General features: G+C 37.4%; 1 protein-coding gene across 2 annotated transcripts in view; it reads left to right on the plus strand.

Annotated features, from left to right (window-relative positions):
* Nucleotides 1-25818, plus strand: part of AHCTF1 (AT-hook containing transcription factor 1) — a 77722-nt gene that overhangs the window by 23895 nt on the left and 28009 nt on the right. For both annotated transcript variants that reach the window (XM_066381554.1, XM_066381564.1), the window contains exons 6-21: nt 621-737; nt 5683-5767; nt 7413-7563; nt 8905-9037; nt 9140-9321; nt 9706-9767; nt 10541-10669; nt 14130-14220; nt 16336-16425; nt 18264-18404; nt 19053-19157; nt 19887-19980; nt 20517-20640; nt 20817-20873; nt 22445-22591; nt 23186-23373. In XM_066381554.1, the coding sequence (XP_066237651.1) occupies nt 621-737; nt 5683-5767; nt 7413-7563; nt 8905-9037; nt 9140-9321; nt 9706-9767; nt 10541-10669; nt 14130-14220; nt 16336-16425; nt 18264-18404; nt 19053-19157; nt 19887-19980; nt 20517-20640; nt 20817-20873; nt 22445-22591; nt 23186-23373 (1896 nt within the window). The remainder of the gene's footprint in view (nt 1-620; nt 738-5682; nt 5768-7412; nt 7564-8904; nt 9038-9139; nt 9322-9705; nt 9768-10540; nt 10670-14129; nt 14221-16335; nt 16426-18263; nt 18405-19052; nt 19158-19886; nt 19981-20516; nt 20641-20816; nt 20874-22444; nt 22592-23185; nt 23374-25818) is intronic.

Genomic DNA, 25818 nt, shown 5'->3' on the forward strand with positions numbered 1-25818 from the left:
GCACTTCCTCAAACTCACATTTCCTGTAAAGTACCAGTGTTGACAGTGCTGATTCTCTTCTCTAGCTCCCTCTGGGAAGTCCATCTCCACTCTCTTTGCTGATAACTTTTTACCAGCTCTTGTCTTTGAATTGCTCCTGAGGGGAAGGACCGGGAGAATCTGGCTCTTACAGTATTTTCTCTGGCATTATCATCTTTTGTCTAATTTTGCTTTTTAATGGGTTTATGGTAACTTCACATTATAACTCATTTTGTCTTAGTAATGAGAAAACTGACTCTTAAACCCAGGAAGTTGAAATGGAGTGTTGTAGCAATGTTTCATCTCTTTCTGGAGTGCGTCTTACTGGGGAGCAGTACACAGTGGCATACATTTATATGTACTGGAAGGGCTGGTTCACACATACATGTATGTATGTGCTTTAGTAATCTTAACTTTCAGTTCTAACTTGGGGTCGGGTGCTGTGCCCATTTTTTGATGTCTTGTACCTTATGTATTTTTGCAGATAAGATGGTTATATGAACAGTGGTTGCTCTAACTCATATTTTTACCTTGAGGCACCTTCTTTTTTTCACATAATTATAATTTAAAAGTGAAGTATACTAATATTTGTGTCTGTATAGGTACTACACACAATTGGAAGGTGGAAGGGTTCCTGTATATGCTGTTACTTTTCAAGAACCTGAGAATGATCCTCGTAATTGCTGTTACTTGTGGGCTGTTCAGTCTACACAAGATAGGTAAGTATGATATATGTGGTTTTTTAAAAGGATTTGTGAAAAATGGAGCAGTAGTTATTCTTTTGGAAAGCTTTGTATTTTGTACTACGCTGTCTTTAAGTGAAAGCAACAATTCAGTGAATTAGTGAGTGGTAGTTGAAATGATTTAAAAAGTTATATGATTATTTCTACACGTTTGAATAATTCTCAGATATCAGTAAGAAAGAAATTGTGTGTGCTTTCAATGTTATGTCAGAGTAAGCCAATTCAGCCTGACCAGGCGGTGGCGCAGTAAATAGAGCGTTGGACTGGGATGCGGAGGACCCAGGCTCAAGACCCCCGAGGTCGCCAGCTTGAGCACAGGCTCATCTGGTTTGAGCAAAGCTCACTAGCTTGGACCCAAGGTCGCTGGCTCGAGCAAGGGGTTACTCGGTCTGCTGAAGGCCCGCGGTCAAGGCACATATGAGAAAGCAATCAATGAACAACTAAGGTGTGGCAATGAAAAACTGATGATTGATGCTTCTCATCTCTCTCTGTTTCTGTCTTCCCTATCTATCCCTCTCTCTGACTCCCTCAGTCTCTGTAAAAAAAAAAAAAGTAAGCCAATTCAGATGAGCAGTCAACCTGTTATAACCTTAGGCAATTTTTATGGCCCTCTGTGTTCTCTAGTAAGAACATTTTTTTTCTCTTACAATCTCATTCCTTTGTTCTCTTTGTTTTGTATGCTTCATTTTCATTTAACGCTACTCTGTTTTCTAGTCCTACTGGCCTTTTGCAGTATATTTTTAGGGTTATTTTGGTTAATTTTTTTCCTGTCATAAGCTCTAATTTTGTTTCAGCTACAATTAGAGAGAAATTTTTCATTTCAGTTTAATTTGTAAGTTTTTACATTTCAGTGTAATTGGGTAAGTTTGTTCATTTCCAGTGCTAGAACAGTGTACATATTGATTTTTTCTTTTTCTTAAGTATTTAGTTCTTTTTGGTGATCAGTGAAATTAGTTTCATTATAAAGTGGTGTTAATGCCATGATCTTGGTAACTCACTGCTTCCAGTACTTGCTCTTCTGAAGTCTCATCCTTCCTTAGATTTTATGTACCTGATTTGTGGACAGTTTGGGTTTTGTGTTAGATATTCCCACTTGTGAAGTTTTGTTCTACCTTAAACAGTGGTAAGTCAATGAATGAAGAAATGATTTGTCAGTTCTAGAGAAAAACTGAGAATAATAGGGACAGCTATTGAGATACCCCCTCATTGGGTCAAATCCATATTTCCATTCACCTGAGTGTAATATGGGCCAGCAGCATTGAGGAGTGTGGCTTATGAAAGCTCTGTGTGGTAGAGAATGAGGGTGGCACCTTTATCTAAACAGTTTTTGTATTCTACTTATTTTTTCTTTTAATACTATCTCTTTTGATGATAGTTTTTTAAATTATTATTTTTGCAAGAGAGAGTGACAGACAGGGACAGACAGACAGGAAGGGAGATGAGAAACATCAGTTCTTTGTTGCAGCATCTTATTTGTTTATTGATTGCTTTCTCATATATCCCTTTACTGGGGGGCTTCAGCCAAGCCAGTGACCCCTTGCTCAAGCCAGTAGCCTTAGGCTTCAAGCTGGGAGCCTGTGCTCAAGCTGTCAACCTTGGGGTTTCGAGCCTGGGTCCTCAGCATCCCAGGCCAACACTATCCACTGTGCCACCACCTGGTCAGGCTAAATTTATTATTCTTTGTGTGGATTTTTTTCTTTTACTTTTTGTAAATTCTCACACTAAAGTCTAGAAGGGTTTCCTCTTAAAATCGGTGTTCTCTCTGTTAATATAATCACAAAGCTATCTGAACTTTATCTGCTTCTGATTATTTTGATTTTAGTCTTTTTTTGAGGTAGTTTTTTGAGCAATATATGTATTTTAAGTGCAAATGAATCAGTTTAAAATAACAGCCAGAATAGTGTTTTCTGTTTTTTCTTAATGTGATGCCTCTTATTTATTTATCTTTATTATCTACAACACATTGAATAGTTAACAAATGGGAACAATTCTCTAAAGATTTTTAAATCACTTTATAGTACTCTAAATATTCTTTTACTAGGACAGGTTTAATTTAGTTTTTAATTTACATTATTAATTCCTAAATTACATTTGTCATTATTATGAGATTTTTATTTATTTGTTTTTAATGTGAGAGACAGACTCCTGCACGTACTCTGACCAGGGTCCACCCAGCAAGCCTTCTGTGGGGCAATGCTTTGCCCACCTGGGATGTTGCTCTGCCCCTCTGGGGTATTGCTCTGTTGCTTGCAGCAGAGCTATTTTTAACGTCTGAGGTGAGGCTAGGGAGCAATCCTCAGTGCCAGGGGCCAACTTGCTTGAACCATTCAAGCCATGGCTGCAGGAGGAGAAGGGACATGTTGGAGAAGCAGATAGTCGCTTCTCCTGTGTGCCCTGACAGGGAATCGAACCTGAGACTTCCACACGCCAGGCCAATGCTGTACTGCTGAGCCAACTCACCAGGGCTTGATGTGAGATTTTTTGAGGGGAATCGTATTTTTGTGGACCTCTAGTCTTTGATAACAAAATCTCTTCTTTTATCCCCCTGGACACTGAATACTGTAGCACCTAATCATTATTATAAATATATTAAAATAATGTAAATTTAGATTATAAGTGTATCAGAAAGACAGGTGATGTTGTCTCTTTTGCCCCTGCCTATCAGCGATTGTATGAACAAAATAAAAGGAGAAAAGAATCACCATAGAATGACTATATCACTACACAATTACATGGCTATAGATCTTAAATTGTTGCCATAGTGTTTATCAATTACAATAAACTGCCATTTTTATTTATTTATTTATTTATTTGTATTTTTCTGAAGTTGGATACGGGGAGGCAGTCAGACTGACTCCCGCATGCACCAGACCGGGATCCACCGGCATGCCCACCAGGGGGTGATGCTCCGTCCATCTGGGGCGTTGCTCTGTTGCAACCAGGGCCATTCTAGCGCCTGAGGCAGAGGCCACAGAGCTATCCTCAGAGCCTGGGCCAACTTTGCTCCAATGGAGCCTTGGCTGCGGGAGGGGAAGAGAGAGACAGAGAGGAAAGAGAGGGTTAGGGGTGGGGAAGCAGATGGGCGCTTCTCTTGTGTGCCCTGGCCAGGAATTGAACCCGGGACTCCTGTACGCCAGGCCGACGCTCTACCACTGAGCCAACCGGCCAGGGCCAACTGCAATTATTTTTGTAATAATTGAAAAGTAAATGAAAACCTGACTGGTATTCCCTTTAATGTTGGTTTTATTCTGTTTACTCTTTGGTTTTTTAAGAGGCTGTCTTTGCTTTATGTCCACGTGTTTTTTTATTCAAAATTATTAAGGATCTGCTGTATGCTAGTAACTGTTCTGGAGACTGTAGCAGTGCCTAAAACAAATTTCTGTTCTAGATTTTATATTTTAGTGAGAAAGACACTAAAACAATATATTAGTACATATACTTAATATAGTTTCAGATAGTAAGACAGAAAAATTAAGCTGGGAATGGAGATAGAGAGTATGGTGGAGTAGGGAACTGCTGTTTTATATAGTGTAGTTAGGAAGTTTTGAATGAAATTGGTTGGGGCAAATAGTAGGGAGAGCCATGGGGAGAACTAGGGGAAAGAATCCAAAGGCCTTTGTAAAATGTCTTTGGGAGAAGCAAGATCAGTAAGAGTAGATTGTGGAGTAATCATAGGTGAAGCCAGAAAAGTAGATCTGGTTTTATTATACAGGGTGTGTAGGTGGGGATACAGTAAGTGTTTGAATTTAGTCTGGCTACCCTAGATGAATTACATCAATTTCTGGTGGTAGATCCTAAGCATTAGTATTTTCTCAAGGCTCCTCTAGTGATCAAGTAATAGGCAGACAGGATTGGAAACCACTTGCCTCAGAATGAGACTAGCTAGAGAAAAGAGGAGAGCTGGGGATTGAGCCTTGCATACCTTCTATACTTAAGAAATATTGGAGATTGAGAATAAGAGGGCAGAAAAACCAGCAGAGGACCAAAGACAATGAAGCATGAGGAACATGAGGAGAATGTGGTATCCTGAAAGCCACGTAAAAGCAATGTTTTCAAAAATATCAAGCTAGTAAGCAGAAAAATTCAAATTCAGACAATGTGACTTTGAAATCTGTGCTTTTAATACCTACTGCATGGGTACTTCAGTTCTACGGAGTTGATTTGTATCTTTGATTTATATTCTTATTGAGCCGCAGTTTGCCGACCAGGGGTATAGGGCAATATCTACATTTTATGTTAAAACCTAATAATATGGAGGATGAGGAAAGAAAGAGCCAAGGACAAAGGAGCAAAGCCAAAAACTTTTCTGTAATGATGATTCTTTTTACATCCTGTTGGCCAGAACTTGGGTATACTGTAGCTGCAAAGGAAGCTGGGAAATGTAGTATATTTTAGGCAGCCATAGGCCTTACTAAAGCATACCTATTGAAAAGGGGAGAAGGAATCCTGGGCAAAGTCTCTGCTATGTAAGGTGTCACCTAAAGCAGTGATTTTCAACCTTATTTTTTCATGACACAAACACACACTGATTACTAAGGTCAGTGCCCCTGACTAAATTTAACCATTTTCATCTCATGGCACAAATAAATTAGTTACTAAAGAAGAAGAGGTCAGGGCCCCTTTTTCTTTAGTAATTAGTTTATGAGTATGTGAGAAACAAAGGTTGAAAATCACTGACCTATAGCATGCAAACACCATTGGCTAAGTAAATTGATCAAAATTAAAAATCAGTTTTTGTTTTAAAGGACTATATTTTGTGAAAACAACCAAAGAAAACAGTTTTTCACAGTGACCTAAGTTTTATCCCATACACTTAATATTGTGTGCAAATTAAATTGATTTGGACAGTAAGAGATGCTTAATGTAATTAATGTGATATTCAGGAGAAGTATTAAAGAAAACTAATCTGTTTTTCTTTCAGTGAAGGAGATGTTTTGAGTTTGCATCTGCTTCAGCTAGCCTTTGGTGATAGAAACTGTTTGGCATCGGGACAAATCTTATATGAGGTAATTGGTATGGCAGTATGGCTTCATATTACCATTTTGTTTATTGTTCACTTATTTTAAGTTGTTACTTTAAGATAATAAAAGTTATTTTTATATTCAAGTTAGGACTGTATTCATAATATAGTGGGAAGAGTAATCTATAGGTGAGGGATTAGTGGCATAGCAGCTGTTTGGCCAGCATGGCAGTCTTAGCACTCCAGTATCTCTTTCCTCTAAAATGAGGGTGTGTATGAAACTGGCTTGTGGCCTACATAGTACCCAGGGAAATAACCCCATCCATGGTGTGACTTTATCAACAGTCTTTTTAAACATTTTTTATTTGTAAAAGTTTATTTGGGCTAAAACTGAGGACAGTTGCTGGAGGTACAAGATATCAAATATTGTCTAAATAGTCTTGTCACTGACAATTGCAAAAGAGGCTTAAATGCATCTAGCCTTTCGTATGACTTTTTCTGGCTGAATTTTTGACGAAATTTTGGGGTGCTGCTAAAAGCCATATTTGGTCAACCCTCTCATTCCATTCTCTAGAGCAGGGCAACTCAGCATGTGGGCCGCAGAGCAAGATCACAGCCATTCGGCGGGCCGCACTAGGTCTACAAAAGGCAACTGTTACGCAACACTTTTCTCACTGCAGTTGAAAACAAAAAAAAATCAGTACAAGCACAATCGTACATGCAGTTTACTCAGTGTCACAAAACGACCAGAAACTGTAGTTCGCATCACAACTGCTGTTAACTAAGCTAATATCTAGCTAGGATGCTAGAGAAATGAAAAATACAAGTAGGCCCCTAGGCTTACTTAATTTTATCCAAAATATTTTGAACTTCGTGGATTAGTCTGCGGGCCGCACAAAATTGTTCGGTGGGCCACATGCGGGCCGCGAGTTTGAGACCCCTGCTCTAGAGCATATTTTCTTAACCTAGTGTTTGAGGGTATAGGGATGGGAATTCATGAGTCCCTGAATTACATGTGGCTTTTTTCCTTTTAAACAAGAAGCAGAAGGGGAGACGGAGAGAGATAGGAGGGAAGAGAAACAGGAAAGGAGAGAGACAGGAGGGGGGGAGCTCAAGCTGGCTACCTCACAGTCAAGCTGGATGAGCCCATGCTCATGCCTGGCGACCTCGGGGTTTTGACTTGGGACCTCTGTGTCCCAGGTTGACTCTCTTTTCACTGCACCACCACCAGTCAGGCTGTGTGGCATTTTTGTTACGCGTTTTCCTGGGGAAAGTTTTGTAGCCTTTGTCAGATTCTTAAAGGGATTGATGAGCAAAAATATCTTAACATTCTAGATCAAGAATTTTAGTGAGAACTCAGGAGTAGGTTTGCTGGCCTAGCGTATATGTATATTTAATTTCACCAGTTACTCCAGTTTACACTCCAACTGATAGTGCTTGAATGTTCCCATGTCTGATAACAGCTCTAGAAGATTTATTGGTAATTAGTTATTTTTGAGAGATTAAAATAACTAGCCTTTTGAGTTTCATGCTATATAAAATTTTAGAACCCCTTTCTGTGATACATTCTTTTCATGGTTTAACTTTTTAAAACTTCTTTATATTGTGTGAATCTTTTAAGTTTAGAGAACATTTATGACTTTGCTTAGAATCCTATTAAGTTAAAGATTTTTATACATATTCTCTTTCAGGGGTTAGAATACTGTGAAGAAAGGTACACACTGGACCTCACAGGTGGCATGTTTCTTTTGAGGGGACAGACTAGTAATACTAAACTGTTGGGATGCCAGACTATAGAGAAATTTCGATCTCACGGTGACAGGGAGGAAGGCATAAGTGAAGGTTAGTTAAAAGTACTCTTATATGTCATGTGAATGCTTGATTTAACGTTCATTTTGATTTAAAATTTGTGAAAACTTACCAGTTTCTAGCATTTTCACTTCTTGCAGTTAAAAAATTGGAATACTAGTTAAGGCATTTATCCAGGTATGTATGAGATACTGGGTATTTATTCTTCATATTGTTATGTAGAACTCAAGAATTGAACAGGTTAAGGAAATGAGGGATTATTGTGTTTTAATCTAAGTCAGAAAACAGACAAAATGGTCTAGTTTTGGCTACTGTGAATAATAGTCTACGAAGAACATTTCTCTCTTTGTATTTTTTTGAGACACATGACAGGACATGCCTTGGTTGCCTTGAATATTTTCTGTCTCCTCTAGTGTGATTCCTTCTTCCTAGTAAACATCCTGGCATAAAATTGCACATACTGAATATTTTAGAATTTAACATGGATTCAAATACCAGCTCTTGTCACTAGTTTTGACCTTTGACAAACTAGCATTTCTGAACCTCTGCTTCTCCGCCTGTGAGTGAGATAATAAAGTTACACCTTTTGCAAAGGGTGGCTATCAGGATTATATATTCTAATGTCATAGGTTCATTCAGTTCTGGGAAAGCTCACTAGAGCTCTGGTTGTGTTTGCGTTCTTGTTGGGATTCATTCTCATGGTTAGCTCATCCACCCCAGAGATCTCTGTCCTCCTCCCCACATCTCTGTTACTCATCCTGATATCACATCCAATCAAGCATGTCAAAACCAGACTCATCAAACTCTTTTCTTCCCTACTTGCATCTTGTAATATTTCCCATTAGTTGTATCTCACATTTTTACTTTCCTCTTTTCTTCTGTTGTCTCTCTCCTACTTTGTTCCTATTTTTTCATTCCATAGTCATCATCCAGGTTTTTTTTTTTTTTTACCCTTTTACCATGTACCATGTACATCAGTCCTTCTCAACCAGAATTCCTCTAAAGAATTAAGCTCAAAGGCCTAAGGGCATCCATTTTAGGTATTGATCTTCTCTGGTACTAGCTATATACCATTCTTGGCAGATTATTCATTCAAATCACTTTCTACTTTCTATCTCTGACACTTCAAAGTTACTAAGGTGTTAACTGAAAGCGAGCCAGAATATAACTTTTCTAATGAATAGTTTTTAAATAAAGGTGTTCTTGAAATAGAAAAACAAGGTACAACTGAATGAGTCTACTTACAAAATACAATAGAATGCTTTTTGGTAAATTAAATCAAGTACTAATTTATGAGAAAATCTTGCTATACTATTATTTGAGGGATTTTACTTTTGTATTCTATTTTTTTTGTGTTTTTTGTTTTTCTTTTAGCTCTGTCTCCTGACACTAGTGTTTCAGTCTTTACCTGGCAAGTGAATATGTATGGACAAGGAAAGCCTTCTGTATATTTGGGAATTTTTGACATAAACCGTTGGTATCATGCACAAATGCCAGATTCGTTAAGGTACAATTCTCTCTCTTTCTCTCTCTCTCTCTCTCTCTCTCTGTTGGTATTTTTATGTGTAGCAGTTCAGTGACTTAACAGTTTTGTAAAATTTTCGTTTAGATCTGGAGAGTATCTGCATAATTGCTCTTATTTTGCATTATGGTCACTGGATTCTGTTGTAAGTAGGATGTCTCCACATTACATCTTGGATGTATTTGTACACGAGAGAAGTTTAAGTCGAGGAGTTTGTCCATCATATTCACCTCCTGAACAGTTTTTTAACCCAAGTTCTTATAATTTTGGTATGTATTTCCCTAACATTACCTTTTGAGAAAAGTAAAATGCAAGAGAATATGTATGTGTTTATAGTAGTATTTATTCATATCTCATTGTCAGCTAATGTAGGATAACTTTGGAAATTGATATATACATGTACATGAGAAATTTAATACGTATGTTTTATGAAGAAATTAACACTTAAATTTAGAAAAGATTAAATATTTCATGTTTAGTGCATTTATGATAAGGTTTGGTGTCTTGAGATAGAAAAACCTGGAAAATTTATTTTAAAGTTTATTATATGTAATAATTCTATACTTTGGCTAGCAATCTGTTAAGATAAATTTTGTTATTTCAATGCCATCTCAAATATAATATATAAGTGGATTTTTTAAAATTTTTTTTAGATGCCACTTGCTTGTTAAACTCAGGAGTTGTTCATGTATCTTGTACTGGCTTTCAGAAGAAGGTAGGTAACAGTTAACAATGTGGGCAGTGTTTCTTATTGAACTTAAGTTGAATCATGGATTTAAACTTATGGTAGCTTTTACTAGGTTAATGAGAGGTATTGGGATGTTTTTAGCAGCTTTCTGTGGATGTTAGCTACTTGAACCCCAAGGAAAAGAGCAAAGTACATCATTGCCTTACCACATTTTCTTTTATCCTTCTTCTGAATTCTCTTCTCAGAAAGCTTATGAATAATTAAAGTAATGCAAAGAAGGTACCTAGCACAGTGGTGCCATGCCTGGCATAGAGTGGGTGATGGCAATGTGGTGAAAAATACCTTTCCACGGAACCATCGAAGTGACAAACCATTTAAGTGATAATCAGCTAGATATGGATGAATGCCATACTTATGCTTTATCTCAGATCCCATTTTTTATTAGAGCAAGAGGAATCAACTGCAGGTTGTGTTTGTGTGTGTGTGCACACATGTTCATTTCATTAGATCTATCACTAGCCTATCAGCTTTAGAAAAGGTAAAACCAATATAAGCTACCCCAAACATCCTTATCGACAGTATTATTTATAATTAGGAAGTATTCGGTTTAGCTCAAGAACCAAAAAACACTTCTCCTTCAAAGAAGTTCAGAAATGCGGTCTTCCACAATTTCCATTTCAGTATTTGTGGTTTTATTCAACATGTTATTGAAAAGTAGAGTAGTGGGTTTATTAAATATTCTTAAATTTGGTTATTTGAGTTGAGAAGTGATTGATATCTTATTGCTCCATCTGTTACAGACTTTAACTTTTTTAAAGAAATCGGGACCATTTCTCAATGAAGTCATTTCAGATGGTTATAATCGATGTCTTGTGGCTGGCCTTCTCTCACCAAGACTTACTGATATTCATCCTTCCAGTTTAAGTCAAGTAAGATGATTTTTAACTTTGTTGCTTTTGTGTTATATGTTATTCACTCTCTTGCTCTCTGTCATAAAAATCTATTAGGTAATTTCTGCAAAAGTCTGTTAAGTAATACAGTGCCTGCTCTGCAGGATCATTAACTAAGATCTTGGATTGGGCTTAAAATTCATACTCCCAGGACCTAATAGGCCATAACTTGGCACCAAATTCACTTAGTTGCATAGACAGGGGTCCCCAAACTTTTTACACAGGGGGCCAGTTCACTGTCCCTCAGACCGTTGGAGGGCTGCCACATACAGTGCTCCTCTCACTGACCTCCAATGAAAGAGGTGCCCCTTCCGGAAGTGCGGCGGGGGGCCAGATAAATGGCCTCAGGGGGCCGCAGTTTGGGGACGCCTGGCATAGGATATGGGACAGGAAACACATTATGGCTATATCAGGCATGTCATGAGTGGAAGTCATTATAATAGTCTAGGGTCCATTTTCCAGCTCCCGGAGAGAACAGCGTAGGTGCAAGAGTGGAAACCATATTGACTTTGAATCTCATTGTATGTAGCGACAGTGTGGTCTCTGATATCAGCTTCACTGGGAACTTGTTAGAATGCATGTTCTTGGTTCCTACCCTAGGGCTACTAAATAGCTCCAGGAATAGAGCTCAGCAGTCTTGAGTTTTAATAAAGCCCTTGCTGTGATTCTGATCCAGTGTTTTAAGAACCACTGCACTATAGAAATAAGTATCTTGTGAAAACCTATTAGTAAAGATACCAATTTCCTGCAGAACAAGACAGTTAATAGGACTCAGACTCAGTTATGGAAGCCAAAATCTTACCTTCTTAGTGGTAGTTATAGTCTACTCACAGTTTTCCTAGACCCCAGTATATGTTACCCATCAGGAGATGCCTGGTCATAGCTCATAATTCATATTTATTTTAACTCAGTATTTGCTAGTAAAATATGCTAGAGTAAAGCGATCCCATGGGTCACTTTTCCCATGGAGAAAGAGAGAATGTTTTAACTCTTTCTGCCTAAGCAGTATTTGACTTGTTATTTACACAATTATAGATATATAACAAAAAGTGGGAAAGCCTTTTAAATATCAGATTCAGTGTAAATATTGCTGCTCGTGGTTTAACACCTGACATTTAGTAATTTCATAGAAGTAGAAACATTCAATACTATTGTTATCAGAGTTTTTTCCTTTCCTTTCCCTCCCTCTTATATTGTCTCTGTATAAATATTTATTCACTACATAGTGATCTATGTTAACATTTTTTTCTTTATAACTTTTGGTTTTTCTTAGCGTTCTCAAATGGCCTTAAAAAAAATCCTTGCCTAGGCTATCATTCACACAACCTTAGCGTTTTCTTTCCTTCTCTCTCTCTCTCTTTTCTTTTTTTTTCTTTTCTCTTTTCTTTCTCTTTCTCTTTCTCTCTCTCTTTCTCTTTCTTTTCTTAACTCCTCAATTTGTTTTTGCTCTTTATGAAACCCCATTAGGCAAACGTTGGCTGTCCTGAATTGATCTTCTATTAACTTAACTCTACTTTCTAGCAGTTAATCTCTTTTGTCTCTGGCTCTATTTTCTAGGAGTTTATTTTTTTTTCCTATTAGATTTTTTAAAATTTGGATCTAATTAAAAATTTCTGTGAGTTAGTATTTTTTCATATTTTTCATAGTGATCTTAAAGTTTACTCATTTCCCTGCATTATCTTTTTTCTCCTAGTAATCAAATCAGTTTATTGCTTTTAGTCTTTTTGATGCTAATGGCTATCCTCATTTTTATTTTTATTTTTTTAAGTTTATTGATTTTAGAGAGAGGAAGGGAGAGAGCACAAGACAGGAATATCAATCTGTTCCTATACGTGCCCTGACCAGGGACTAAACCGTCAGCCTTTGCACTTCTGAACGATGCTCTAACCTAGTGGTCCCCAACCTATTTTGGGCCACAGACCAGTTTAATGTCAGAAAATATTTTCACGGACCCACCTTTAGGGTGGGACAGATAAATGTATCACGTGACCGAGACAAGCGTCAAAAGTCTTGGATGTAACATAGGGAATCGGGTCATTTTTTAAAAATAAAACATCGTTCAGACTTAAATATAAATAAAACGGAAATAATGTAAGTTATTCTTTCTCTGTGGACCAGTACCAAATGGCCCACAGACTGGTACCGGTCCGTGGCCCCGAGGTTGGGGACCACTGCTCTAACCAACCGAGCTATCCGGCCAGGGCACCAATGGCTGTTCTTAAATATTTGATGGTCCTTAGTCATCTGTTTATATGTTAAGTGAGTCAGTAAGAGATGATAAACTAACTCATATATGTGGGTAGAGTTCATCCAGAGGCCTTCGTTAGGATGATAGATTGGATGTGCACCCTCTCATTAGGGAACCCAGATATTTTCTGGGGTCATTCAGTTTTTACAAAGATCTGTCAGGCTGACCTCCACAGTGTTTTGCTGCAGGGTAACAGAAGTGTGGGACTGTTTCATGTTCTGGTTTAATCTGTTGCCGATTTTCAGTATCATGTTTGACTACCCATTCTCTCCACTTTCCTCTGAACCTATTTTTCCAAGAATGTAACCTAATAAGATTCTGAGAGCCAAACTGCTCTATTCTCATCCCTAGTTCCTCTCTGTGGGGACTTTAGGACATGGTTTTCTTCACACTGCTAAAAAGCCGCATTTTCCCTATTCATTACTGCTTTTCAAAAATTTGTTGAGCTGTCTTAATCTCATGATGCCTTCTCTTTGTCCTTGTTGACTTATACCATCTTTATATAATGATTTTGTAAATAAGTTTTGTTAAGATATAATTTATATATTGTACAATTCACCTGTTTAAGGTATATGATTCATTAGCCATCACCTCTTTCCCTTCTCTCTCTCCCCAACCTTTTGTAACCACTAATCCACTTTATCTTTATAGATTTAATTGTTCTAGACATTTCATATAAATGGAATCCTAATAATATATGGCCTTTTGTGGCTGGCTTTAACTTAGCTTATGTTTTCAAGGGTCATTTATGTCATAGCATGTATTAGTACTTCATTTTATGGCTAATATTCTGTATGAGTATACCACATTTTATGTATCCATTCTTCAGTTGATGGACAGTTTTTGACTATTAGGAATAATGCTGCTTTATATAGAGTTCTGGTCTGGTCATGTGTTTTCATTTCTCTTGGTGTTGAATTGCTCGGTGATATGGTCATTTTTATTTTAAGGAACTGCCAGACTGTTTTCCAGAGTGGGCTTTACCATTTTATATACCCACCCAGCAGTGTGCGGATTCTAGATTTTTCCACATCATTACCAAACCTCATTATTGTCTTTTAGATAGTTATCCTAGTGTGTCATAATGACTTTTAAGCCTTTACAATTTATATTCTGAGCTAGAACTTGCTACCTCTGAGATCACATGTTCTTAATCATTTAATTTCTTCCCCTTTTTTCATGTTTGTATAGGAAGAACAATTAAAAGCTGTATTATCAGCAGCAATCCATACAAGTTCCCTGGGACTTTTGACTGGATACATCAGAAGGTGGATAATGGAGGGTAAGATGATGATTTTTTTTACAGAGACAGAGAGAGGGATAGATAGGGACAGACAGACAGAAAGGGAGAGAGATGAGAAGCATCAATCATCAGTTTTTCATTGCGACACCTTAGTTGTTCATTGATTGCTTTCTCATATGTGCCTTGACTGTGGGCCTTCAGCAGACCAAGTAACCCCTTGCTTGAGCCAGCGACCTTGGGTCCAAGCTGGTGAGCTTTTGCTCAAACCAGATGAGTCTGTGCTCAAGCTGGGGACCTCAGGGTCTCGAACCTGGGTCCTCCGCATCCCAGTTTGATGCTCTATTCACTGCGCCACCGCCCAGTCAGGCAAGATGATGATTTTTAATGAAAAATTACTTTTCTGTTTTCAGAATTTTATCAACTCACTGTTTGTGGATGTGCTTAAACTTCATTTGGAGATAGTTGTAGATTTGCCTGTAGTACACTATTATAAGACACAGTATAGAGAGATCTCATGTACTCTTGACCATCCCCAACATCACCACCTCAATTGTAAACTCTGGTGAGCCTCTAATACAAAAATTAGGATCCTCCATGTTGACCTTTTATAGTCACATCCCTAACCCATGGCAATCACTGATCTATTCTCTATTTCTAGAATTTTTGTCATTTAAAAAAATATTCATAAATGGAGTCATACAGTATGTAACTTTCTGGGATTGGCTCTTTTTCACTCATCAAAATTCTCTGGGGATTTATCCAGCGTGGTGTATCACTCACTGACTTTACAGACAACACATACTATTTTTGTTTTCGGTCATGTGAGAATAAGTGGAAAACATGATGCTTCTTTACCTATCAGTAAATCAGTAATTTTTTCTAAGGACAAGAATGTTCACTTACAGAACCACTTTTCAACTATAAAAATCATGAAAATTGCCTGCCCAGGTTTTGGCACAGTGGATAGAGCATTGTCTTGGGATGCAGAGGACCCAGGTTCAAAACCACAAGATCATCAACTTGAGCACAGGGTCACTGGCTCAGCTGAAGCCCCTGGTCAAGGCACAGATGAGAAGGCAATCAATGAACAACTAAGGTGCTGCAATAAAGAATTGATGCCTCTCATCTCTCTCCCTTCTGTCTTATCTGTCCCTCTGTCTCTCACTAAAAAAAAAATCATGAAAATTAACATTGATAACTTGTAATTATCTAACCTAAAGACCTTATTGGGATGATGGGAAAGCAGTTTACAGTTCCCAGCAACACCTGGATTATAGGTCCTTCAATATGAGTGTTGAAAACTGTCCCACATCTCTGTTCAAGGTGCCTTTTTCCCCCTTTTGGAGAATTGGTGAGTTGCCTGATAAAAGCAAGTAAGAAGTCCTTGGTATAAAGCAGGCAACTTTAGAATATAGATTTCTAAAATTCCCTTGTTTTCCCCCCTGAAACATTTCCCCCAAAAAACAGAAACTGAAACTTTAAATGGTAGAGGAAAATAATAATTCAAATAGCAGAAGGCAACTGCTTAAAAAAATTTCACAAGAAAGACTGCTTATTGAGTACATTATAGAGAGCACAACTTTACCGTGAAAACCCTTGTAATCCTCAAATAGAATTTTATACATATACAAAATACTACTTTATATTTGGGGAGGTATACTCCCAAAGAAAGGGCAGGGATGGAGTGGGTGGGGAAAAAAAAGACCTTATTGGAATCTTACTAATTGTTCCAGTAATGTCCTTTTGTGGCATTTCTGGGCAGGGGGGAATCCAGAATTCAATCCAAAATGTATACCGTATTTAATTTTAATGTCTTTTAATCTCTCTTAAATTGGTATAATTCCTAAGAGTTTGTCTTTCAAAAAAATTAACATTTTAAATAAGAATATAACTGGGTTATTTTTTAGAGTGTCTTTCAATTTGCGTTTGTTGATTTTTCCTCATGATTAGATTCAGATTTTGCATTTTTCACATACAGTGAGGCACTGCACTGAGAAGGATATGTGATACCTATTTGTCAACTCCATTAATGTTGATTTTTACCATGTGCCCTTGGTTAGGGTGGTTTCCATCAGGTCTCACCAATGAAAAGGTACTTGTTTTTTGTTTATGATTAATCATTCTTTGTTTTTTCCTTTTATATTTACAAATAAGAACAACCAAATTCTGCTGCTAATTTGCGCTTTGTTCTTGAATGGACATGGAATAAAGTGATCCTCACAAAAGAGGAATTTGATAGGCTATGTAAGTATTAAACTAATCATGATTTATGTTTTAAGTACAGTAACAATAATTTAATCATTTTGAAGTTATTAACTCTGTAAAGAAACCCCAGAAGAAAACTGTGCTTTAATATTAGAGTGACAAAATTACTTTTTGACCAAGATTTTTGCTACAGATGGTTAAACTGTCAAAATGCTATGTCCACAGTAGCAAGTTGCAGAATTATGCCTTATTTATCTTGATCTTAGGAGTTTAATTTACAAAAAAATGCTTATGATTGAGTACGGAGAATATGCCAGTTAATTTCTTACTCATTTTTTCTTTAAAAATATTTTTGAGTGTAAAGAAGCTAAATACCAGGGTAAAAGCTCATCATCTCTGTTCTCTATCAAGTGTCATTATCAGTCATGCCAAGTTATTTTTCCTTCTTGATAGTTTGTTTCCTACTCTGTTGTATGCTTTGAGTTTTGAGGTATCTTGAGACTATTAAAAACCCATTATGCCCAGTTAGTGCAAAACTAATGTTAAGAGGTAATATATGATTGCCCTGTATAAGAAAGGAAATTCTAAGTTTATTTAGAAGTATGACTTTTTTTGTTTTTAATTCTTCCATTGATTTTAGACAGGTGGGGGATGAGAAGGGAGAAAGAGGGAGAGAAGCATCAATCTGTCATTCCATTTAGTTGTTTACTCATTAATTGCTTCTCGTACGTGCTCTGAATGGGGATTGAACCTGTGATCTTTGCGCTTTTCCCACTGAGCCACCTGGCCAGAGCCAGAAGTATATTTTTATTTCTATTACTGTGTTACAATGAATGAACAAATGGATTAAAAATTTTTTTTAAGTTTTTTAAAATTTTTATTTATTGGTTTTAGTGAGAGAGGAAGGGGAGGAGAGAGAGACACACACACACACATACACACACACACACACACACACACACACACACACACACACACACGAACATCGATCTGTTCCTGTATGTGCGCTGACCAGGGGTTGAACCAGCAACCTCTATTCTTCAGGATGATGCTCTATCCGGCCAGGGCAGAAAATTCTTATGAAGTATTAATTATAAAACAACATGGTACAGGCCCTGGCCGGTTGGCTCAGTGGTAGAGTGTCGGCCTGGCGTGCAGAAGTCCCAGGTTCGATTCCCGGCCAGGGCACACAGGAGAAGTGCCCATTTGCTTCTCCACACCCCCCCCCCCCCCCCCCCCCCGTCCTCTCTGTCTCTCTCTTCCCCTCCCGCAGCCAAGGCTCCATTGGAGCAAAGATGGCCCAGGCGCTGGGGATGGCTCCTTGGCCTCTGCCCCAGGCGCTAGAGTGGCTCTGGTTGCGGCAGAGCGATGCCCCGGAGGGGCAGAGCATCGCCCCCTGGTGGGCAGAGCGTTGGCCCTGGTGGGCGTGCCGGGTGGATCCCCGTCAGGCGCATGCGGGAGTCTGTCTGACTGTCTCTCCCCGTTTCCAGCTTCAGAAAAATACAAAAAAAAAAAATAATAATAATAATAATAATAAAAATAAATAAATATAAAACAACATGGTACATAAAAGTTCTGATAGAGTTACTTGAAGGGGAAACATTTAATGAATATTACTGATTTTTAGTGAATCTGAAGTTAAACCTACATCACCTTCATCTGTGTTCACTTACTGCTGACATCATTCTACATTTAAAAAATACTGTATTTGTCCCTTCTAGTTTTTTTGAGGGTGTTAGCCATTTTTTGGCTGGTCTTTGTAAATCTCATAATGTATAGAATAATTCTGTAGTCAGTAGGATTTGATCAAGTTTGCAGTTGTGAGTTTAATCGGGATTTACTGTGCCGAAACTGATCATGTATTTTATCTTCAAAAGGTACACCGTTATTTGATGGTTCATGTCGTTTCATTGACCCACAGACTATACAATCTGTTCAACAGTGCCATTTGGTTCTAAGCAATCTTAATACAGTCTTACTCTGTTTTGCAACACAGGCCCAGGAGATCACGGAAAGAGGTCTGTTTTATCTTATATAAATGCTGTTTATCTTATATAAATAAATGTTTTATTAAATTTTACTTCTTGATTTTTGAGAAAGAATAAACTTGCTCTTTGAGATGGATTATTTCATTATTTCTCAAATGCTGGGGTTTTGTTTTTGTTTTTTAATGAGAAGCTACAGACTTATTATGTATATGCAGCATGAACTCTTGCTTAAATGAGCTTGGGAAATTTGGAAGTTAAATCTTACCAACTATTAAGGTAGTGCATTTACAGTAGAATTTCACATTTTTATATATAAGTTTTTATTCCCAGAGGTCATTGTAATTTTTTTGTTTTGCCATTTAAACAAAACAGTCAATTTTTTGAAAGGCCTGGTGTGAACAGTCTATATTAATGATACTGTATAGTTTGTATTAATGTTTAAATTTGTCTTTTGAGATTAGCTAAATGGAAGTATAGCTAAAATGGAAACATTTACCTATAACATCAATTTTAGTGAGTTATTTTATCATTTTGGAAATTATTTGTTCAAGTTAAGTTTGTTCAAAAATACATATTGTTAATAATCACCAAGGAATTAATTTGTTTTTTAAAACCTTTGTCTTGGTATTTCATTTGTGGTTGAAAATCGAAAACCTGATGTTTAACTCTTCTTTACAGGTCGTATGAACTTAACCAATAAGTGTGTGGTCTCCCAGCTCATCTGTCAGTATGCACAAATGGTTCTTTGGTTCTCTCAGTCTGGGCTTTTACCAGAGGGTTTAGGTAAAATATTAATCTATAAATACTAATCTATAAAAATTAATAAATTTTTGTAATTTTGTTTTCTAACATTTTCTTTCTTCTACCTTACTTATATTTTCTTCTATACTTACCTTTACTTAAATTCTCTTGACTTTATATCTTCAGTACCTCACCCATGCCCAACACACAGATTTTCCATACATGTTTATTGGATTGGGTAACATTTTGAAGGACAGAATATTTGACAAAACATGCATTCTGAAAGTTGTTTCAGCGATATTACCAGTTATAATTTAGGCCCATACAACTATACATTTTATAATCTAATTTGTCAGTCTTATTTTCTTAAAGACTCTTTTAATACTGTTGGTTACTAATTAATATTATTAGCCAGCATTTAAATATTTTTCTTTTATCTAACGATACATGCTAATACCACGAATTAGAGAATTTGATTTGTTTGGAATACATTTCCAAAATTGGCATTAGATTTTATTTAAAGGTGCTTTCCCACTGTCTATTCTTTCATAGTTCTCTTAGGATCTTTCTTGTTATAGATGTTTATGATAGACTTGGTTTTCTCATTTGTGCATTTATTAATAAAGGGATTGGTAGTAGTATTTAAATTTAACAAGTCTACAAATTAAATTATAAAATTATAGTAAAATATCAATGTGTGTAACCTAAGTATTGACGGGATATTTTGCAAGTATTATTAGCTTTTTTCCCAACTCTTAAAAAAAAATCTAGATGATGCTGTGCAGTTGTCAAGGTTATGGTACAACTACCCTGTAATTCAGAACTACTACATTGGTCGTCGACAGCAGTGTGAGCGCTTATCAAGGTAAAGTACATCCAGAATCTTCACACAACATTTTAGAAATTTTTTGTATAAGAAGTCAAAAGCCATCTTAGGTAGAACAGAGTCCATCGTGTTATAAAATGATTAAATGGGTGGAACTCTCAGTCAAGGATCAGAATTTGTTACCAACATGACTTTTATTTGTAATGTTTGCCTTGACCTAATGGTCATACTTTTATTTTAGAACTTTAGTAGAGTTATTATTTCCTAAATAAAACTTATTTACCATGATTGATTATTAGAGAAGATTCTAGTAAGCATTTTTTTTTCCTGAGAATTCTTATTCAGAAAAAGACTGGAAGCTGCAATTCCATCAGAAAAGCACAAAATATGTTATCAGTTATTTTTTTTACATTCTTGCATTTTAGCACTTGGGTGATTTTTTTTTTCTTATCCCCTCCTAATGCTTCTCCTTTTGATAGTAGGTCATTAATTTGAAGTGTTTAATGCTATTGTTTTGATATTAATAATGATTACCACTAATATTTTAAGAATCCTTAATGTTGCCTTGATTGCAGAGGGAAGTGGAACCATGATTATTTGATCATTGATGGACTGGTTTCTCGATTAGGAGACCAAGCTGAGAAGTTGTGGAAACGGGATGAAGGAGGCACAGGAAAATATCCTCCTCCTAGTCTACACGTAGGTTTGCAATAACTGATATCACTTAAAGAGTCTACAGAGTTGTTGGGAGGGAGATATGCTTATTTATATTTTTCACTCCTGTCCCAGCCTTGGGAAAAACAAAGTGAGTGAATGAATGAATGAATGAATGAATGAAAGAGAAAATGAACTGAATTTTTTTATCTCTTCTGTAGGCACTACTTGACATCTACCTACTAGACAACGTTACTGAAGCAAACAAACATTCTGTTGTATCCTTTAAAATTTTTATCAAAGAATTCATATATTACCAAAATCATAAAATTTCAGACTAGTAGGAACCCTACACATCTAATCCAATCTAATCCCATTTGAATTTTTTTTAAAGGAAGGTTCTTAACCCATTATTAATTTTTTTTTTTAATTTCTTCATTGATTTGGGAAGGGAGAGAGAAAGACAAGCATCAGCCTGTTGTTATACTTAATTATTCCATTTAGTTATGTACCCATTGATTGCTTCTTATAGGTCCCTTGACTCGGGGTTCATTCTGCGATCTCTGTTGCGCCAGGCCAATGCTTTATTCTCTAACCTAGCCAGGGCCTAAGTTAGCTTAATATTACCTTAGATGTTGTGTTGAGCTCTATGGTCTTTGCAGTAAGGTTTTTTAAATTTAATTTAATTTTTTTATTTATTTTTATTTTTTGTATTTTTCTGAAGTTGGAAACGGGGAGGCAGACAGACTCCTGCATGCGCCCGACCAGGATCCACCTGGCATGCCCACCAGGGGGTGATGCTCTGCCCATCTAGGGCGTTGCTCTGTTGCAACCAGAGCCATTCTAGCGCCTGAGGCAGAGGCCATGGAGCCATCCTCAGCGCCCGGGCCAACTTTGCTCTGATGGATCCTCGGCTGCGGGAAGGGAAGAGAGAGACAGAGAGGAAGGAGAGGGGTGGGGTAGAGAAGCAGATGGGCACTTTTCCTGTGTGCCCTGGCCGGGAATCGAACCCGGGACTCCTGTATGCCAGGCCGATGCTCTACCACTGAGTCAACTGGCCAGGGCCGCAGTAAGGTTTTTGTTCTAAGATACATGATGCATCTACTTAAGCTGCCAGGTTTTGCTGGATAACTGAAATTTTGTCAATAGCTTTGTTTCTTAAATTTGCTAAGCTATTAACTTCGTGAAGAAAATATGCTTTAGTTCATTTCTTTCGTGGTGGTACCTACTATTGAGGATGAATGAGTTGGTTGTGGGATTAGCTGTACCACATTTAATAAAACCATACTACCCCTAGCTGTATATCCACAATGGCTTTCTAAACACTGAAAGAAATCTTTCAAGAATCTTTTCTGCTATATTCTGTTGCTACCTATTACAAATATATAGGTAGGAGTTTTTTTGTTTGTTTGTTTTTTGTATTTTTCTGAAGCTGGAAACAGGGAGAGACAGTCAGACAGACTCCCTCATGTGCCCGACCGGGATCCACCCAGCATGCCCACCAGGGGCGACGCTCTGCCCACCAGGGGGCGATGCTCTGCCCCTCCGGGGCGTCACTCTGCCGCGACCAGAGCCACTCTAGTGCCTGGGGCAGAAGCCAAGGAGCCATCCCCAGCGCCCAGGCCATCTTTGCTCCAATGGAGCCTTGGCTGCGGGAGGGGAAGAGAGAGACAGAGAGGAAGGAGGGGGGAGGGGGGAGTGGAGAAGCAAATGGGCGCTTCTCCTATGTGCCCTGGCCGGGAATCGAACCCGGGTCCCCCGCACGCCAGGCCGATGCTCTACCGCTGAGCCAACCGGCGAGGGCCATAGGAGTTTTTCTTTTTATTATCCTTAATCCTCTTTTAAAAAGACCATTTATTTGCTACTAGATATTATGTATTCCTTCCCAAACAAAATGAATACTTCCATCGAATCATTTCCAACTCACTTTGCCATTCCTTGGGACCAGGTTAAACTTATTCAAGGGTGTTGGCTGATAGATCACAATGACTATGAGGTAAGTCTGTTCACTTAGAATGAAAGCTTTCATAAACTATAAAAATACATAACATTTAAATTTAATATTAGAGATATGATGCAGTTTACTTCTAGAGGTAACCTGAGGAGTCAGTTTAGGCCGTAAGAATGCAAAGATAAGAAGTGAAGAACCCCAGGTTTTTCACTGTCTGAAGAAGGAAACAAATAGGTAAACAGTTACTAACAGTGCAGACAGGGTGATTGTTATATTAGAAATAGTGTGTTGGCAGAACCACAGAAGGCAGATTTGGTGTTGATCTGTGAAGTTGGTGACAGAAAGATTTTATATAAGAGCTTAATGACACTTGAAAAGTATGAGGCTTTTTAAAAATTGATTTTAGAGAGAGGAAGAGAGATAGAGAAACATCAATTTGTTCTTACACTTATTTATGCATAAGGATTTTATTTAAAATAAAATATACTATAGATTAAATTAGATATTTTCAATTTATATTTACCCTGGTTTTATCTTGAGTTTTGTGGCTTTAGTATTGCCTATCTTTTTAAAGTATGCCACTGTATCTACACGCAAAGCATTATATTTATATTTCTCAATTTCATATCATTTTTGCAGAATGGTTTGGATCTTCTGTTTCACCCAGCTACTGCAAAACCTGAGTTGTGGCAGCATTCAAAGATCCTTCAAGCCTTCATGAGTCAGGGCGAGCACAGACAAGCCCTCAGATACATTCAGACAATGAAGCCAACAATGTCCAGTGATAGTGATATTATCCTTTGCCTCACTGTTTTGCTTTTTAATAGGTAAGTACATATTTCATAAGTACAGTAACACTTTTTATCTTATCTATTAATATAATGGAATTGATGAAATAGTAGCAACATGTATTTTGCTTTTGTTGTATTACATAATCTTCCAATTCTTCAACTTTTAACCTTAAGAAAAATGTAAGACATCTTTTATCTAGAATAAGATAAATAAGAAGTACCCTGAGTGTAAAAGAGGAAACCAAAATAAGGTTTAAAATTGTATCTGTTGCTAATTGATAATATTGATAGTTTCCTACATGGATAGTTAATATCTGAGTATACTGAAAAGGAGCCAGAAATATAGAGGAAGAATAAAGTCATGTTGAATGAAGTGATTGTATATTCTTTAAGGGTTTATTCCAATGAGGGTACTCTGATATTTTTGGTAATATTGGTTGCTTGGGTACTGCAGTTGTTTGTATATGATAGATGCCATTGCACTCTTCTAGAAAGGAAATCTTGAAGCATCTGTTTAAATAAGATCTGAGCAGGGGGTATCTTTGTATTGCTTTATTCTTCCCTTAACAGTATTTTAATGTTCTCTAATCAGCCTGATATATTCACCACTTATAGCAATATTGCTGTAATTATACTTGTCATACATATTAATGGTGACAAGTTAAATGGGATGATTGAAAAAAATAGTGGTCTGGTTATTGGGTTTTTCTGTTAAATTAGTTGAGGAAATTGCTTGGAACTAAATTTCTTACTATTTCAAACAACCTGTATTGGTTAAAGCTACAAATGTTTAATAAATGGGTTAAGAGTCCAAATACTGAGTTGACTAGTAGCATGTAAATTTTTTCAGTTGCATGTAGGTTTCTCACTCTTGAGTGACTTTAAAAAGGTGGTAATTCATCACTAATGCTTAAATCAAAGAGCATGTGTTGGTTTTTCTTTTTGATTCCATTTGTTCATTATTAACATGTTTCTCTGATTTGCTATATTGTGATTTCCTCTTCCTTAGCTATAGCAAACATTAAATATTGCAATTCTAAACCTTATTTCTTTTAAGTACAGTAAAGCTTCAATTATCCAGTCTCCAGAAATCTAGCAACATTGTGTGCTGTACAGTAAGCTCAGAAATAAAATCAAAGGACCACTCAAAATTTTCTGATTTGCCTGGCCTGTGGTGGCGCAGTGGATAAACCTTTGGCCTGGAATGCCAAGGTTGCCGGTATGAAACCGTGGGCTTCCCTGGTCAAGGTACATACAGCAAGCAAGCAATGAATAACTAACATGAAGCAACTATGAGTTGTTACTTACCATTCCGTGCTCCCATTTCTCTCCTGTCTCTGTAAAATCAATAAAGTATTTTTTAAAAAATTTCTGATTTATTTCTTTATAAATACAAATTGGTGTAACTTGGTTCACATAGTATTTTTATGTATATCAGTATTCATTTATCAGCCTTTTTTTAAAATTCACTTTTGTGAGGGACGGATAGTAAAGGAGAGAGATGAGAAGCATCAGTTCTTCATTGCAGCTCTTTAGTTGTTCATTGATTGCTTTCTCATATGTGCCTTGACAGGGGACTGGGGAGGGGGGGCTGTAGCAGAGTGAGTGACCCATTGCTCAAGCCAGCATCCTTGGGCTTCAAACCAGCAACCATGGTTTGAAGCCAGACGAGGCCACGCTCAAGCTGGTAAGGCCATGCTCAAGCTGATGGCCTCGGGGTTTCAAACCTGAGTTTTCCACATCCCAGTCTGATGCTCTATTCACTGTCCCACCACCTGGTCAGGCAAACACTGCTTCATTTAATGACCTATTGCTCAGAAAAGGGTATCAGGTGTCCCCACCTGGTGTCTAAAAACTAATTTGACCCATGTTCTCCAGTAAAAGCTTGCCATACATCAGCCAGAATCTACTAGTACTAAACTAAATCCTTCACCTCCCCATTTAAACACAAATGCTTGTTTCAATCTTTGCTTTTTTTTTTTTAGTGAGAGGGACAGACAGGGAGAGAGATGAGAAGCATCAATTCTTCGTTGTGGCACCTTAGTTGTCCATTGACTGCTTTCTCATATGTGCCTTGTGGGGGGTGGTTGCTCCAGCCAAGCCAGACCCCTTGTTCAAGCCAATGACCATGGGGTCATGTCTGTGATCCCATGCTCAAGCCAGATGAGCCCACGCTCAAGCCAGCAACCATGGGGTTTTGAGCCTGGGTCCTCTGGGTTCCAGGCTGACACTCTATCCACTGTGCCACTGCCTGGTCAGGCTTTGCTCATTTTCTTTTCTACTCCTCTTTCTCATGCTGTCATTTCCTTAAAAGCCTGACTTTTCTCTGTGGCACCATACTAATCAATCACTTCTATCTAGATCACATAAGTTTTTTATCTTCTTGAACTTCTTGTGTTTTTACTTTACTTTCCTATTTTTTTTATCCTTAATAATGATGTAGAACAGCATAAGGTAAAGTCTTTAAAGATGCTTTTTTGA

This window comes from Saccopteryx leptura, chromosome 1, assembly GCF_036850995.1.
Source record: "Saccopteryx leptura isolate mSacLep1 chromosome 1, mSacLep1_pri_phased_curated, whole genome shotgun sequence".
Taxonomy (NCBI): Eukaryota; Metazoa; Chordata; class Mammalia; order Chiroptera; family Emballonuridae; genus Saccopteryx; species Saccopteryx leptura.